This window comes from Athene noctua, chromosome 3 (assembly GCF_965140245.1).
Source record: "Athene noctua chromosome 3, bAthNoc1.hap1.1, whole genome shotgun sequence".
NCBI classification, from domain to species: Eukaryota; Metazoa; Chordata; class Aves; order Strigiformes; family Strigidae; genus Athene; species Athene noctua.
The window spans coordinates 42,972,773-42,990,497 of record NC_134039.1 but is presented as its reverse complement, the minus strand read 5'-3'; the positions used below and the strand labels follow the sequence as shown (position 1 = coordinate 42,990,497).

At 38.5% G+C, this 17,725-nt stretch overlaps 1 protein-coding gene across 3 annotated transcripts in view; it reads right to left on the bottom strand.

The window, feature by feature from the left end:
- Positions 1–2,565: 2,565 nt before the first annotated feature.
- Positions 2,566–17,725, bottom strand: part of LIN7A (lin-7 homolog A, crumbs cell polarity complex component) — a 52,105-nt gene continuing 36,945 nt past the window's right edge. Inside the window, exons 3-6 of one of the 3 annotated variants that reach the window (XM_074902793.1) lie at positions 16,528–16,599; positions 13,968–14,177; positions 8,175–8,383; positions 2,566–5,723 (exon numbers count right to left, since the gene is read on the bottom strand). In XM_074902793.1, coding sequence (XP_074758894.1) covers positions 5,681–5,723; positions 8,175–8,383; positions 13,968–14,177; positions 16,528–16,599 — 534 coding nt within the window. In that variant the 3' untranslated portion in view covers positions 2,566–5,680. Of the gene's footprint in view, positions 5,724–8,170; positions 8,384–13,967; positions 14,178–16,527; positions 16,600–17,725 lie in introns of all 3 variants that reach the window. The other 2 variants (XM_074902794.1, XM_074902795.1) reach the window with 2 other exon arrangements.

Sequence of the window (17,725 nt, the reverse complement as noted above, 5' to 3'; positions counted from 1 at the left end):
CCCTCAAGATATCTTTTCCTCCTGTACCCCTCATGGGTAGTTAAATTATTTTGTGTGTGGGAAGCAGGACAGCTGACTATGGTGGCCATGAAAGGGCAGCTAATGGATGTGGAGTGCAAACGAAGTAGCAGAGCACTCCAGGAAGTAGACCTGGCAAAGCCTAAATGCCATAGCTGGCTGAGGAGATTGCACATGGACAAGAAGTGCCACTGCTCAGCTAAGAAAAAACTTGTATGAAAGAAGAAGGGGGGGGGGGGGGGGGGCAAATACTGCAGTGGGAGAGTCACAATAGCTTTGTGGTGATATTTGGGTTCTAGTCAAAGCGAATTTGGGGGGCAAAAAGGTGGGGGATTAGATATGAATACACTTAGGGTAGTACAGACATCAGTGGGAGAAGTATTTCTGAGTTACTGTCATCTGAGAGGTAACCCTTACCCAACAAATTTTTCATGGCTACCTTAACATAGCCAGGATTCTTCCCATGCTGTTCCTCGTTCTCATTTTAGCTAGGCATCTTGCCTGATTCTTACCAGAACCTGCTATAAGAGAACTGGCTTATCCTTTCAGCATAGAAAAGTAACTTGTTTAGAGAAAAATAATATTTTATTTTCCTGGAGAAGTTTTCACGCATGTATGAAAAATCAGAAGTATTTTCTCCTTTCTGTAGCACTGCACTGAGTACTCTCTGTACTTCAGAAGTTATACTTCATGTTTGTCTTCTACATTTCTTTAATTTCAACAGAAATGTTAGAGAAGTGACTCCTGGGATACAGTTTTTACTTGGACCAGTTTACAAGCTATTACTAGGCTCCCAGCTGGATTATTTCAAGTGCAATAGTTGATCTGGTTTGGGATGTAAAAATTAAAAGGTTAGGCAAGATTTACAGCTTCAGACTTAGCACTGAGTTTTCCTTGAAATAAAACAAATTTGTGGGTCTATAAAACATGCCCACTTTGAGGAAACATACTGAGAATTGATGATGGGGAGGACTTGTAGTATGACTAACGAAGAAACTCTGTAGCACTGTAGTGTGCTTGGGTGTCACCTTTTTGCAGACAGAACCCAGCTTCATCCAAGCCTGAGAGAGGAAGGAAGGAAGGAAGAGGTATTCATCTACCCTATCAGATCTTTATGGTTTTGACAAAAGTAAGTGCAATTCCTGAGTCATATGCTTCCTTCTTGGTCAGATGAGTTGGTAAGAGTGAAACTAACTACAAGAAAGTAAATTAAAAGCAGATCAGAGATTAAATCCTGATGGGATTTTTTTTCTCTTGGATTTTGACCGTCTGCTTTTGTAATCTTTTCACTTAATTCTAGATAGCTGCAGGCTTCTAGATTTCAAAACTGGTCAAGTTTTGCTATAACTCTTGGTATCACAAATTCCTGCATTAGAAGTTTAATAGCTTTCATTTTTGTGCATCTCTGTAAGCAAAAATCAAAAGCAATTGTTCATCATTTTGGCTGCAGATGTTTTAAAATGCACACACATTAGCTCAGTGTTATGGGTGGCAGTACAGACTTCTGCTATTAGCATTCACAGACTGAAGCTTGTTGTAGTCTGCTCCTGTATATACCACAACCAAGGCATTTTGATAACAATACCTGTGCTGAGCTCTTCAATTCCTTAGAATGTTTCAGAACAGACATCTGTAGCAACAGGAATCTCCTTACGAAACAAATCACATGTAAGGGCTATTAGTCATCTGAGCTATGCATGTAGACATTTTAGACTAAGGAATTCAAACACTGCTGGCTGGATATTTATCTATTTGTTAGGAAGCTGTGTATGAGTGAAGCAGCAAAAAACCCCAAAAGATGTTACTTACTTCAAGCTAGTAATTCAAGCTGTTTTGTCAGTAGGTCTGCTTATAAACCCTTTCATGGGATGCGTTATCCTGTTTTAAGATACATGTCAGAGACAGGTGGAATAAACTGCATTCAAGGGATGCCTCTAACCGTTGGCTGTGAAAACAATCAGCGTAAACTCTGCAGCTTGCTTTTAGACAGCTGAAGCTAGAGGCAATGAATCCAACAAACATGTATCTAAATCTTTTTGCTAGTTCAGACTGTATTCACTTCATGGACAAGCAGGGTGACTTGGGTCTCCTTGCAAGACTGAACACATCCCTAATCCGACCTGACCTTCTCCTGGCTACAGAATGGGCTGTATTTCTCATCAGATCTGTGTCGCAGCAGGCAGCACATTGTTGCAAATTGATCCAGAGCACTCTCTGGGTTTGAAACTTGTTTTGTTTTATTGAATGCTAAATAAGAAATGCTCTCACTACTGCTTATGCAGGGACATTACTATCTCTAGCTGATAATCCTTTGCTTATATACGGAAGGATCCCCTTAGCTCTTCTAGACACAGTTCTGCATTAGGAACTTGTTTAGTTTTATTATCCCATTTTCAGAAAGATTCAGAAAGAATTGCTACTTTCTGAAACAGTCTCTCAACCTTTAACAAAATACATCTATAAGCATAATAACTATTCTAAATTCTGCAATTATGCTTAAAATCCTGTATTATTTCAAACACAGGCAAAACTATCCTTATTGGTAAGCATTTTTTTTTTTATTCTAGGAACCTTGTTTGCTCATGAGATCTTAATTCCATTTAGAACTCTAAAATTCCTAAAGTTAGTAGACGAATAAGCAGTTTCTTCTGCAAATGTGGCATATAAGTTCATGCCTTCTGCAAGAGTTCCCAAAGGTTCCTAAATCAGATTGGAAGCTTGGCTGTGATAAATACATACAAAAGTATGATGTATAGGACTATGGATGTATAGGTCTGCAGTATTCTTCACCAGGGAACTGCAGGTAGATTTTTATGTCATTCCTTTCACTTATGGGCATTCATTACTCTTTTATCTATGATTTGCCACTGTAGAAGGAAACCAGGAAAATGCAAGCTGGTGAGCTTCTCACTTTATCAAGGGCTATGAAATCAGATGTCACAAACAGCAAAACTATGGCTAGCACAGCAGATCCATCAACTTCAGTAAGGAAATGCCACCAACCCTGCATCTCTATCATTATTAAATCTTACATCTGCATCTTTGGCATAAGTTAACATGATGTAAGATCTTATAAAAATCACATGACACCCCACGTGAAAGACAGAAAAAGCATCTTGGATTTCCTACCTCAGTTTGCTGCTAGTGCAGAGAAACAGGAGGCAGCAATAAAACTCACGAAGTTGACTGAAGGAATATCAATTCAGTGTAGTGAAACAGCAAATACCAGGAGACCAATCAGTTAAAATATGATGCACAAGTACCTGCAGACCTGCATGTGGAAAGTTGTGGAAAGTTCTCCCTGCAATTATTTTAGGTCCTAATTCAGCAACACATGTGTGGAAGTGCCTTACTGCATCAGGAACAAGGACATTTAAATCACAAATGAAAACACTGTCTACAACTAAATGCAGATGATAGGTTTAGGGACACAGATTATTTTGTGATGAAGTGGCTATATGTTTTATTGCATGAAAAGTGGCCCTTAAAAAGTTATTTCTTCCTGCTTCCATTCAAATCCATTGACAGTTGTATTTTACTTACATTTTTCTTTCATCTTATCATTAAATGTTGGCAAAGACTAGAATGTTAATTTTAGTGTGTATAAATAATTTATTGAGTAATAATATATGAAAATGAATTTGATATGCTTCTCTATATGAATGACATTCTATTATTGAAATTTATTAATCAGCACAGTCCACTCCATCAAACCTAAATTTTTTGAGGAAGAGGAGGGGAGGAGGTGGAGAGGCAGTTTGGAAAATTGCAGTACAGTGGGCTGACTAAATCTGAATACTTGGTCTCTGAAAATGCAGATATCTGTGTAATTCAAATCATACTGATGAGATACAGAACAGTTATATGCAGTCATAATAACAATTTATATACCATCGATATTAATAGCAGTGTCTGTTTGAGAATACAGTTTTAAAATAGGTACGTACAATTTTATTAAGTATAAAAAGACACCGTGCAGAGCACAATACAATATATTTCATCTTTAGTTCTGGTAGTTCTCAAACTCCACTGTCTTAATTGATATTGTCACCACCGACCACTGGATAGAATTACTTCTCTGTATAAAATGAGGCTTCTCTGGATGAATTCACGCTGTTTGGTTTTAAAAATACAGTAATTTCCTTTCAATGGCTACTTACAGTAATCAAACACTGTCAAAACTGTTGGCTAGCCTGCATTTGGTTTCTAACATATGCTAGGATACTGCCAATTTCCCCTGTTCTGCTTTGGTTCTCTCTGTTTGAGAATAGATCCTTCAAAATATTGTTTCTGACTGTTCCAAGTTCACAACCAGAACACTGGTTCTGACCATTTCTACATTCCTCATATTACTAAACTTTCACTGACATCATCTGTAGTTTTCAACATGCAAGGGTTGTCCCCTAAGCTCCTTTTCTCCCCAAGTGTTTTTTAATGAAGCATAGAAGGCATGATGAAAACGATTATTTTTTAGAATTTGGGGGTTCAATTTTCTTATTTTCTTGAAAGTAGATGACATCTTATAGCCTTCCAGCTTTGACTATTTTCTTTGGAAAAGCAGACATGTAAACTTAAGAACACAGTTATATATTTTGCACATTCCAATTTGGTTTGATTAAAAAAAAGAAAGTCAGAACTCTTAACTTCATATTCATTTAACTGATAATGTGCGAGTCTTAAAAGAAACAACTTACACTTCCTCCTCTGTAAAATATATTAATATTAGACTGAAAAATAAATTAAAGAATACAGAAAAGCCAAGATTATGCTATCACAGTAATACCTGCCAAACAAAGCTTGGTCCTTTGCTAACATTAGCTTACTACATTTGCAATACATGCTAAGCAAAGACCCTACTTCTCTAACATGTACATTCAGACAATATATATTTTATGGAATAAATATATAATATATCCAGTTATAGATTTCTGAATAGTAACTATAATAGATACAAGCAATACCTACGTTTAAAAATACAGTTCTAGGATTCCCTAACTTTACTACTAATAAAATTAAAATTGACCTAAAACTTTCTCACTCTGTTGATGCATAATAAAATATATGGAAACACCAAGAGTAAAAAGCCAATTGCTTCTACAAATGGAATACTTTATAAATATAGTAAATTGCTATTTCCAGAGGGAAAATTGAAAATTATAAACAGGAAGTTAGATTAAAACAGCTCTACAATATATAGTACAAAGTGGCTATGAAGCATGATGTACGAGTTTGATGTCTGTGACAAAACCTGGAACTGATGTAGTTGTTTATTTCTGGAGATAACTGTAGAGAAAGATTCTGTCCCCAAAGGCAGCCAATCCTGACCTCCTTAAAACCAACCTTTCAACGACTACAGAAAGCCAACTTGCCAATTTATCAGAGTAAGGAGTGCAAGATTAGATCAAACAGCATTATTTGGAAGCCCTGGACTTCTCTGTTTCACAGGGTTTACCTATCATGCTGTTCTCATTAGGAATAGTCACAGAAGTACGATGTATCTGTGACTGCCCTGTGCTGAAAAGCCTTATCATGAAGGTACCCTCCCTATGGCTGCCTTAACTACATTATTCTTGTACTGCACATTCTCCAGATGAATTCTCTTTTGTGTTCCTGTAGTTGTTTCCTTTTGCTGGAATGCTGAAGTACAGCTCTAGTTGCTTGATTACTGAACTCTTGATCGAAGCTTTTTTTTTCTTGAGAAAAACCTAGAATTAAAGAAACACATTTCTCAGAACAAGCATAAGGAATTAAGTTGCTGGGTGTCTCTTTCAGTTTAAAGAAAAAATTAAAATCAGTAAAAATACCTTACTTGCCAATAAAAAGATTTGCATAACTAAAAATATTAAAAACTTCATGTGAGACTGTGCCATTTGTATGTCTGTCTCCTGCAATGACCCTATTTTACACAGAACCCCAAAACTTGATGAAATACAACTGTTTATACCTCCTGCCAGAGTTGAGGCCCTGAGGTGGTATTCAGATCCCACTCAGAGCCTTTGTTTGCACCAACAAAGCTGGAATTCTGATGGTCATAGGACAAGGAGTCTACAAAGGGCTTTTTCCCTAAATATCAGCAGAGGTCAGTGTCAACGTTAATAATGATGAAACCATCACTGGGAGCTGCAGTTTCTGACCATCTGGGGACTTTCTGAGCCACTTGCAGACTTTTCCTGGTACAAACATTCTGTTTTGGAAACAGCTGGTATGGGATGCGGAGGATGGGGATGGAAGTCATTGGGATAATGCTTCCTACCTGATTTCATTTGGGCAAAGGGAGTGTATCTATAAATGCATTCACCTCACAAACACTCACTGATTTCAGAATAACTGCATATATGGAGGATCTCAGTACCTCACATGCCATGTGTTTTGACTACACTGGGAAACTTGCAAGACTCTTGGAAGCTATTGTAATATTGAATGTCAGTCAAGTGTGAATGAAATACTTCATAACAAACTGGAGATGAGAACCTAGCACTTGTGGGTTCCCTGCAGAGGAACAACAGAGTCAGGTTTGGGTTCAGGAAAGGTACTAGGAAGACTTGGGAAGTAGGAGTGTTGATGTGTTTGAGGGTAAGGAGGCTCTGCAGAGAGACCTGGACAGGATGGAGCCCTGGGCTGAGGCCAACTGGAGGAGTTTCAATAAGGCCAAATGCCGGGGGCTGCCCTTGGGCCACAACAACCCCCAGCAGCGCTACAGGCTTGGGGAGGAGTGGCTGGAGAGCTGCCAGTCAGAGAGGGACCTGGGGATGTTGATTGACAGCTGGCTGAACAGGAGCCAGCAGTGTGCCCAGGTGGCCAAGAAGGCCAATGGTATCCTGGCTTGTGTCAGCAATAGCGTGGCCAGCAGGGACAGGGAAGGGATCTGACCCCTGTACTCGGCACTGGTGAGGCCGCACCTCGGTTCCTGTGTTCAGTTTTGGGCCCCTCACTACAAAAAGGACATTGAATGACTCGAGCGTGTCCAGAGACGGGCAACGAAGCTGGTGCAGGGTCTGGAGCACAGGTTGTACGAGGAGCGGCTGAGGGACCTGGGGGTGTTTAGTCTGGAGAAGAGGAGGCTGAGGGGAGACCTCATCGCCCTCTACAGCTCCCTGAAAGGAGGTTGCAGAGAGCTGGGGATGAGTCTCTTTAACCAAGTAACAAGAGATAGGACAAGAGGGAATGGCCTCAAGTTGCACCAGGGTAGGTTCAGACTAGATATTAGGAAGCATTTCTTTACAGAAGGGGTTGTTAGGTGTTGGAATGGGCTGCCCAGGGAGGTGGTGGAGTCCCCATCCCTGGAGGTGTTTAAGAGTCGGGTCGACATAGCGCTGAGGGATCTGGTGTAGCTGGGAACTGTCAGTGTTAGGTTAATTGTTGGACTGGATGATCTTCAAGGTCCTTTCCAACCTAGCTGATTCTGTGATTCTGTGACTTGTCTTCATGTGCCAGCAGCAAATCTCGATGTTCTGTTGCAGAGTGGTAACAGTCTAGTTGAAAATACATTAAACTATGTCTAAATCTGGTAGCATATTCTTGTCATAAATGCGGTGGTTTTTAATTAAGAAACGTTCCCAGGAACTACAGACTTCTTAAGCAGTCTTGCTTTCAGATAAGCTGGAGCTGCACAGTGGCTATTGATCCTGGGGTTATTAGCTGGAAATTGGCTCCAGTATTTGTTAGGGCCTTTCACCTGTTTTCAAAATGCATTTTTCTTGGGACAGACCATGTGGACATGTACCAAAGAACGAACTCTCCTCATCCTCACCGCAGTTAAGTGCTTTCTAGGGCCCAAGGGTATCTCCTACCCCCTGACTGTCCTCCTCGGGGCTCCCCTCAGCCTGCCCACAGCCCAGGACCCCATGTCAGCCCTTTGGGGCTCTCAGTCCCTGCCCCAGGAATGCTGCAGCAGGTGGGTCTCCAGCTCCCCACAGCCCTGCCCTGCCCTGTCATGGGCCCCACTGAGCCAGGCGTACATACAGGCCCAGCTCCTGTTCCTGGGCCCGTCTCCAGGGAGGTGTCCAATGCCTGGGGCTGAGGGTCTCCCAGTGCCCCTGGCTGGGGCTGGGACAGCCCCCAGTGCCAGCCCTGCCCTGACGGACCCCTGGTTGCTGCAGCCCAGGTGGGATGCCGTCAGTGGGCTTTAGGGAAGACCAATGAATTGTCTCACCTACGACATATGGTTTTGCTGTGTAGTTTGCTGCTGTTGCTGCTGCTGAATGAGCAATTGCTGCTGTTGCCGACGCCGAGCTGTTCTCAGTTTTTCGAAGCGAGCCTCCATCTCCTCCAGCACCTTGGGAGTGTAGCGTACCACCAGCTTGACGCTGTCCTTAGCCGCCTTCAGCAGCTCCACTGCCTTCTCGTGGTGCTCTCCTTCCACGCTCTGGGAGCAGGGAGAACAGACTTAATAATGAAAATGCTTCTTTAATCTAAAGCTCTGTTCTCTTCGTCATACAGAAAGGCTGTAGGGGTTTTAGCAAGTTTCCACACCATACGGTTTTCAACGGACCATTAAGGGGAAGTGTTGAGTTAAATAAGATTCATGCACTTCTAGGAATGTATTCATTTTCATATTTTAAATAACTCAGATCTGGTTTAGGTTGTATTACAAACCTAATTTCTGAGCTGTGAAAAAGGAGGGGAAATACTCAACAAGCATTATGCAAACAAAAGTAATGTTAAAAGCCCCAAACTCTGTAGTAAAAACCCAAACAAACTGTTTGCAAAGTACAAAAATAAAATCCTATTTAAATGTTGTTAAGAAATGAAGAAATTGAAAGTCTGAAATGACAATTTCTTTCTTACGCCCTGTCCCTGTTTGGATCCCACAGGGAACGGCGTGTAGTGATTAGCAGTCACTGAGCTGCAGGCAAAGGAGCATGCCCGCTGCTCCCAGGGACAACCTGCCTCTTAGAGTTAATGGCATTACTAACACATTTAACATTTATGTGATGGGGGTTCTCTACTGGAAATAAACTAGTGTTTATCTGGTTAGTTGTAAGCAACCAGACACTAACTGAAACATTCCAAGTTCTTGCTGAAGGAATATATATTTTCCCTCCCTTCCTGGAAAATGTTTTATAGTAAGATGATATCTGCTGTGAAACTGAAAGTATTCCCAAAGGGGTTCAAGCTTTGATTTCTATGCTAACATTGTTTAAAACAATAAATTTCCAAAAGGGGGAGGTGACTTAGCTGTGAAAAAGAGTATTTAGTTTCTACCACTAAGTGGACTGATCAGAGTGCTTTTCAGGCATGTGGATTGTTCCACACCTTAAGAGAAAAGAAGAAATTTTCTAATGGTGTATGACTGCTCACATGTGTTGTAGGGTATATTCCAACAACGAAAAGTATCTCTGTGCAGAAAAAAAACCCCTGCACAACTGAGATCTTCACATGGATTTTATATCATTTAAAAACAAGTAATTTTCTTCCCACATAAAATAAATCAAAGTTTTACTACATGCTGTGTTTTAAAACTCTTATGTATACCATGCTATTTAAAATGAAACCATACCCATAGGCTTCCAAAGAGAAGCAGCAGCATTCAAAATATCTGAAGTTCAGTTCATGCTAAAAGAATAACTTAGCATCTTATAGCAACTGTCAGAAGGAAATTCTTTCTATTTTCATCTCTCCTATTTGACTGAGTAGCACTGTGCAAGAAGAGTGAATAAGAATTACTTCTGCTGTGGCACACTATGAGCTAGAAATAATGATTTAAAAGTTTCAAAAAGACACCATACACTTCTACGTAAGTAATATAAAAAACAAAATTCAAGCTTATTGCTTTGCTATTTATCTTCCTTCTCCTATTAAATGTCCTTCAAAATATTAATAATTATTTCACGTCTGGGTCAACTGACTGAACTCAAGAGTTTCTACAGAAATGTTAAGATGCTTCGAAAATATTCATGCAATTTAGAATAATGAATGTCATTTCAGGTGCTGAAATGATTACCAGAAACAGAGAAAACTTGAAGTAAATATACATTTAATTGTTGAAAAAAATTATTTCATGGTTTTGAACTGTATGTTCATGAAATTCCTCTAGTAGGTTTCCTATTCAATTATCTTCAAGAAAATTAATGATATGTGATTACCAGATTTGTTAGAAATTGTGATTGGGATAAATCTGCTGAACAAGCACTGCTACCCAAAAGTAATTTGGAGAAAAGAGTCTCCTGACAAATATCTGAAAAAGAAGAAATTGTTGTTGCATAAGAAACAGTGAATGTGTCTAATGCTCCAAAAAGAGCTAAAATAAAAAGCTATAGATGCACAGGGTGTTTTGTGAAATTGCTTTAATGAATAAGTCACAAGTACAAATTAAAACTTCTTCCCCACATCCCCTACCCCATAACTGCTCAATGTTAGAAGAAGTGATTATAACTAATGCATGCTGTAACTAGCTATTTTCCATAGCTCACGGCTTTTTGACTGGTGTCATGAGTTTTGCTGTGGAACAGTATGAACTTAGAACAGGCTACAAACAAAAATTGCAAGCTCCCAAGCTACATGAAATAGCTAAAATACTCATTTGCTTTCAAAGAATTGGATGGTTCTAACCAACACCAATAAGCAACTGTGATTGTATCTGTTCTGTAGGAGAACAAGATGGTGTGCTTTAATACTTCATACAGCTTAGTAAACTGCGTTTAATTCATGACCGCCTGCTTTCCTTCCTATTTGCCTCCAGCTTTGTTCTTCCATTTACAGCCAGTATTTTCTAATGAGAAATGAAGGGTTTGACTTTGTTGCTATCCAGGTCAATGGAAAACTCCCATTGACTTGAATAGTAATGATTACAGAATTAAGCCTAAAGCTCTGAACCATAACGAAAGGGGTGAAAGTAACAAAGGCAAAGTAAAACATAGTGCTGCTAAATACAGATCCTACTCTCCAAATATACCTAGCTCAGGTCTTAAATTCAGATCCTACTCTCCAAACATACCTAACTCAGGTCTTAACAACTACAGTTTTCAGATGCTATTGTTTGCTATACTTGCTCTTAATGCCATCTTCATCACTTGCACTCGTATTTCCAAGGCATTACAAATGCTTCACCTGCATAGTGGTAGCTGCACCACTGAAACAGCAGAGCCCCTTGAAATAAGGAAAAGAGCTTATAATACCAACAAAGGAAGTTGTTTTGCTGTTTGAATTATTCCGCCGCTGCAAACTGTTGAGACTGTGCTGGCGAAGGACTCCTGCTGGTATCGGTCATGCCTGCACAAGGGATTTTGCTGACTGGATTACACTGGCTGGGGATGTTGTGAGGATCTGACACTCATGTTACTTTAGAACCACCCACCAAACATGGGATTTAATAAATTTGTTTCAGAACATGCATCTTTATTTAATATGTAATTTTTTATTACATATATTTATATATGCTTATGTCTGCACTTCCCTTATAGCATTGGCAGATTGCATCAAAAAAAGGGATGCAAAGTACTGTAGAGACAAGAACAGTTGAAAGAACTGCAGATATGGTGTGAGGAAACACCAACTATTACTGTAACCAGGCTCACAGACTTGTCATGAATATGAAAGAAAAAATCCCACTCTCTTGCAGACAAAAAAGAGAATCTGATTGTTACCCCCCAAGTTGAGAAACCAAAAATAATATTTCTATTAGATATCTCTAAGCAAATGCTTGGGTGAGAAATTCGCCAATATAAACCTATTTTGTATCCCTTTCTGTATCTGACTCACACCAGGTATCTGACAAATGCAGAATCTCTGCCAGATATGAAGAGCCACCAGCAAGTGCCTTTGCTGAGCCATCTGCACAGCTTACTGCTTTAAATTTTCTTTTACTTTTAGGGGGTGTGGGACAAAAGTATGTAACAAATTCCCCAGCATAATGAGAAAACACTTTTTTAACATGCGGTGAAACCGCTCAAGGAACCATTCATCCCAGTCATGCTGGGATAACAAATCTGGATTCTGAACACACAGCTCTAATTTTATGTTGATAATTATAAAGTTGGATAACCACCAACTTCTGAGCATAAACAAGTTACAGATACTTCATTTTAATTTTATGTTCCACTGCTGAGCTGTCTGTTGTATTGTACATACTGTATATTATTTGCTTTTCTCCAGCTAAATTGAGCAAAACATAGAGTGAACTAGTCCCAGTGAACAATGTTAAATTTAGACCTATTTCGTCCTGTTTCAAGCCGTCTGCAAACAAATTACTACTTCTATAATTTTGCCTTTTTACGAATTATTTTGTATGGGCTTAATTCAGCCTGAGATTGGTGTATGAACAGTTGCTCATAGGCATTATTTCAAGTATGCAACTGCAATTCAAACTTCAAATTCTGTTGTTTAGACTCTGAACACAGAAATATTTTAGTTGCATCTCTGAATCAACTTTCTTGTATGCCTACATGAAATTGGGAATTCTGTATTGTGGTTTTTTTGCTACATTAGCTTAATATATATTCTAGAGCACATTCATAAAATATTTTGAACTGAGTATCATGAAACAGAGGTGACAACATAATCAAATTCAATATATCTTGACATCTGAAAGTCACCACTTTCCTCCCCAGTATCTGGCTAGACACTGTTGACAGTAAAAGGATTTTTCAACAACCATCCATCAATTAGTGCATAGAAACTCTTTTTATCCACCTTTTTATTCACCTGCTGAAAGAAATGCTGAACAACAACAAAATTACTTGATCTACTTCCAATCAGTGATGTTCAGGCAATTTACTTTATTAAATGTTCAGTTGATTTATTTTTCCTTGAGACTAAATAATCTTTTCAGTGGGTTTTCTTCTTTGTTTTGTATCATTACTTTCTCATTGTATACTGGGGCAAGCAAGCTTCCAGATCTCTTATTTCTCTTTTGAGAACATGATGGTTGATAGAATAAGTAGAAAAAGTCTGTCTGAAGTGTTGTGCTGAGATTTTGTTTCAAGAGAAAGGAAATAGCTATTGTTGAGAGAAACAGATGACAACATGGAAGCATGTAGAAAACAGCACTTTTTCATTCTTTATGGGCTTGCAACAAAAAAGGAATTTAAGTTGGAAAGTCTTGTATTTATGACTGGATTCTATATTATGACTGACTCCTACGTGCCTTTGGTGCATTTACATATGAGGTTTAGATGGAAGTTTTGCATGAGAAAGGATTGTTTTTATTAAGAGAAGTGTAGGGTTATATGAATGAGTCTGCTTACTTTTTCAGTACTTCACATTCCCTTGCAAAAGGGAACAAAAAGCAAAATGAATGGCAGAATTTGATCTGTGTCATGTAGTCGGAGCCTTATTTTTCCCTCTCTATTCCAACAGCTCTTATTTTTACCTCCATATTGATATTCACAGGGAAACTACTGCAGAACAATCCACCCTTAAGCATTGACTTGCATGAAAAATGACTGTAAAAAATGTACCTTTTTACTGAGAATACATGCTCCCTGTATGTGTATATTTGTACAGCTGATTTCTCTGACAAAGAGATCATAGCTGGATGAATGTCACTGAAAGAAATCTGGAATGCACCTTCCATTGCAAATCAGCACCAAATGTGCTTGCCAAGTTTCTTTTAATTTTGTGTTCAGAGTCTCTGAAGGTCACAAGACTACATAAGTGTCACTGAGGCATCACTGTTCTTGGAAAGGACTGTGTGCCTCAGAGGCTGTGAAGTACAAGAATGACATAGTCTGTTATTATGGTTGTACTGCAAAAGGAATTTGCAGAATTATCAATTAAGACATAGCTTCCTTGCAAATTAAGCATGTGGTGAAATGAAGGACAACAGAATTGGTAGCGGCACAAAGTTGTCGATGCAGCTTTGCCTCACTGCACCACAAAGGCACACTGAAGGTCTCTTGCAGAGCTAATTCTTTTGTTTCATGTGGCTGCCTTTTAAATCATGGTATTAGAACAGCTGAGAAAAATGAAAATCCAGATGAAAATGAAAGCTCTATCAAATTTCCACATACCACTCCATTAACTGAAAGCAGCTGGTCCCCCCGTTTGAGCCCTCCATGCCTTTCTGCCACTCCTCCAGGAATGATGCGAGAAATATAAATAGGTGAATTTTGTTCCTTTCCTCCCATGACATTAAAGCCCAGGCCTTCATCAGTCTTTGGCAGCTCCACCACTCGCGGGTGTGAATGGCCTTCGCTTGCAGCAAACGCAGCAACTGTTGCCTAGAAGAAAAAAAACCAAGTGATTTGGCTATGTAGGGAGAACACTGATATGCACTCAGTTGTTCATTTGCAGGAAGAATCAATTCCTGTGAAAACGTTTCAGTATCTTACTCCGACTTTTTCTGATTATCTGAAAGTATTTAAAGAGTATTAACTTCCATGCCAATGCTTTTGAAATAAAGGAATAAGCAGAGAAGTAAAGTTTAGGAGACTTGTCAAAGATGACACAGAAAGTTAGCAGCAGAGCCAGAAGTAGGCACTGGGAAGCCTGACTACACAGTGGTGAACACTTATGATCACTAGCGCATTTCTTCTTCACCTTTTCACAGGGACAAAATTTATTACTGTGGGATAAGATAATGTGATGTCTACTGTGCTCTTAGTTCAAATAAAGTGGATGAACTGAATTGTTAACTCTCTGCTCTGCTTTCAGAGGTACAGAATTATTTATTTTACTCTTTGGGTACAGAAAAAAATCCCCAAAAGATAGTCTTATTTTTAAAAGTTTAATTCATAACCTTTATGAAATCTTGCAAACTACATAACTCCTGAAACAGGAATATGAGATTTTTTATAATATAATTGGATCAAAACTTTTATTGAAAAATTAAATCTTAAGACAATGAACTTATAAATCAATTAGAAAAATCCTAGATTGTTCATCTTACTCTAGCAAAAAAAAATAATCGAATGTAACAAACTGTAAGGCTTGCATCCAGAAAAATATTACATCTTATACTTCATTCTTCAGTACAAATATTTTCCTACAAACATTAAGAAAATCTTTTATCCTTTTCAATGTGTGTTTGTAGTCCCAACTGCTCAAACAATTCTTCACTACACTAATTTTTCTTGAGCATCCTAATAATGCTTATGCTTTATAGAAGCTAGTGGATGATGTGACGTAATGGATCATTCTCAGTTACATGTTTTTGCACATGCAGACCTTGTCATCATGCATACGTTTTAGGTCAGACATGAATGCACTAGGAGAATGCAATGCAGACAGCCCAGAAATAACCAGGAAATATTGCGATACTGAAACATTGCTCTGTAACCCTGCTGTTCTATATGAATAAGAAATGAGAATGGCAAACACTAATTGGATTTCTCCCCATTTACTATACAACATAGCAATAATTTCTATGTTTACTTGCAGTGTAGACAAATCAGGATTTCATATACACATTTCTCTATATAGAACCATAGACTACAAATTTACATTGTCCATTAACTTTCAATTAGAAGAAGGTTAATATCAGAACAGCCTACAGAAAAGAACATTCTATTTAGTATGGAAAATACACTGCAATTTTGTGTATATTAGGTTATTGCTGGCTACTATACAGCTTGCTTCTCTAAAATACTGTAGAAATAATTTTGTAACAGATTCCCAACCTTCATCTGCTGATACTACTTTAAAATCTCTTAACATAAATACACAATGGTTAAGATCTTAGATCCATTATGATTTCAGAGAGTTTTGTCACTAACTTCACAGGAGTGGGAACATAAATAAATATCTCTAAAAAAGATTTATGGCTTTTGCAGGTTTACCTGTTTTTGCACACTACGTGCTATATCACCCAGAAGGCAGTGTTGAGTACAAAATGATAATGGGAACAAGAAAGCCATGGTGGATCTCCCTGTTTGGAAGCATCTACCTTTGTGCATGTTATGAAAATACAGAGCATATTTCATACTGGCACACAGAATGGGTTCTTTCATGGTTGTGTGAATTCCCTTAGAAAATTATCATTTTGGTAGTAGCAGTAATGCAGCTGTCATGGTCTAAGGATATGAGAAAGGCAGGTCCACATGGATAAAGAGACTATATTTTATTAAAAGAGATAATGCATCAGAAAAAATGGGCTTGCATTTGGCTGTGGAGTCTCTTGATCGCGCCATTTTTGTCCCTGTTCATCCCTACCACCTGCTCAGTACCTACAGTTCCCATTAATTAAAAGTGGAATTTTGACTGGTTTCTATCTCCCAAATCATTGTGTCCTCTCTGGATGAGCCATATGAGAAAATAGTCCATTAAAATAGTGGTTGTTGCAGGCAGACTTCTACAGAATGAACCACTAGATTTGCTTTTGCAAAGCAACTTTTCAAAGAGCATCAAATTCCATAAAATCATTCTCTTTTCTTAAGCTACAGAAGCAGCATAAAGGTTGAAATTTTCCATTATGATTGTTACCTGGGAAGTAGCACTGGTTCTAGACTCTGGGCTGCCACTGATGTCTAAATTTTCTTACAGTGTACACACGAATACCTGAAACACACACGCGCACAGTCAATTACTAGGTCACTTCAGTAACACGTATTTCAACAGCTGCACGTATCCTACCTTTGCAGTGGCCCTGGCTCGGAATTCGGGGCAGCCATTAACAGTTATGGTTTCATGCATGTATTGATACACCTAAAATGTTCATGAAAATAAAATGAAATTAATTATATAAGCAAAACAAGGACTTTATATTAACCCAGACAGGACAGTCCCTTTCCCTCCTAAGACTATGTTTCATTAATGCTGTATTCATGCAATCACATAGTAAAGTGTCTGCTAAACTTGTGTGTGCTTAGGTTTATGGAGACCATCACTCTTTCTCATGACAGTTTGCAAACTGAACTGTACATCTTCTGACACAATTCCCTTCCCATCTCCAGCACATTTCCCAAAATCAGGACACTTATGTTCTACGTTATCAAAAATTGGGTCCCCAGGCAACTGATTTGAATGCAAATGATCTGAACTGATTTGAGTGGTGTCTTAGTCTCCAAAAATGGCTTGTTTGTTCTCTGAACTCTCCTATGAACTAAAGATCTAGGAGGCTGACATTAAAAAAAATATGTAAGTTGCTCATCATACAGATGTTGAAGAATGGAAGTGAAAATGAAATTTCAGAGAAAGGTCACAGTACTGGTTTCCTTCAACCACAGCTAGGAATGGTGAAAAGGGCTGGCAGTCTGGTGGGTCACGCACGGGTAAGATTATCCTTTATAAAGGAATTGTAAATTCACATGAATGCATAAAATCAACATTGCGAATATGTACAACTTTCTGTCTGTTGTTTTTATCTGTTATACACTCTTGGCCACCTTCTCTGGTCCTTAACTCTCCCTTTTAAACATCTTCAGTAACAAGAAAGGAAAAGACACTGCCTTTTTTCTCTAGAAAAACTCTTAGACAAAAAATATCAAAAAGTGCCTTGATACTAGCCAGTTATTTTGAAAGCAAACAAAAAATAAAAATATTTATATATAATGTATGGAAATGTTTTTTTTTTAAAAAAAGTGAATGCAAACAAACAAAACATTTTATTTAATTTTATTATGAAACCAACAAACCTAAAAAAAATGTTCCTATAGGCCACTGATTTACTCTGGACATTTTCTTGACCTGCTTTATCAGGAATTTTGTCTTTTCATGACCTTTATGTCTCAGGCTGCATTCCTCAAAGCGAACCTTTGCTGGTAAAGTATGTTAGCTTTTACAGCAATCTCTTTCTTAGGGTCCTTGAGGACTGTAAATTCAATCGTACTTT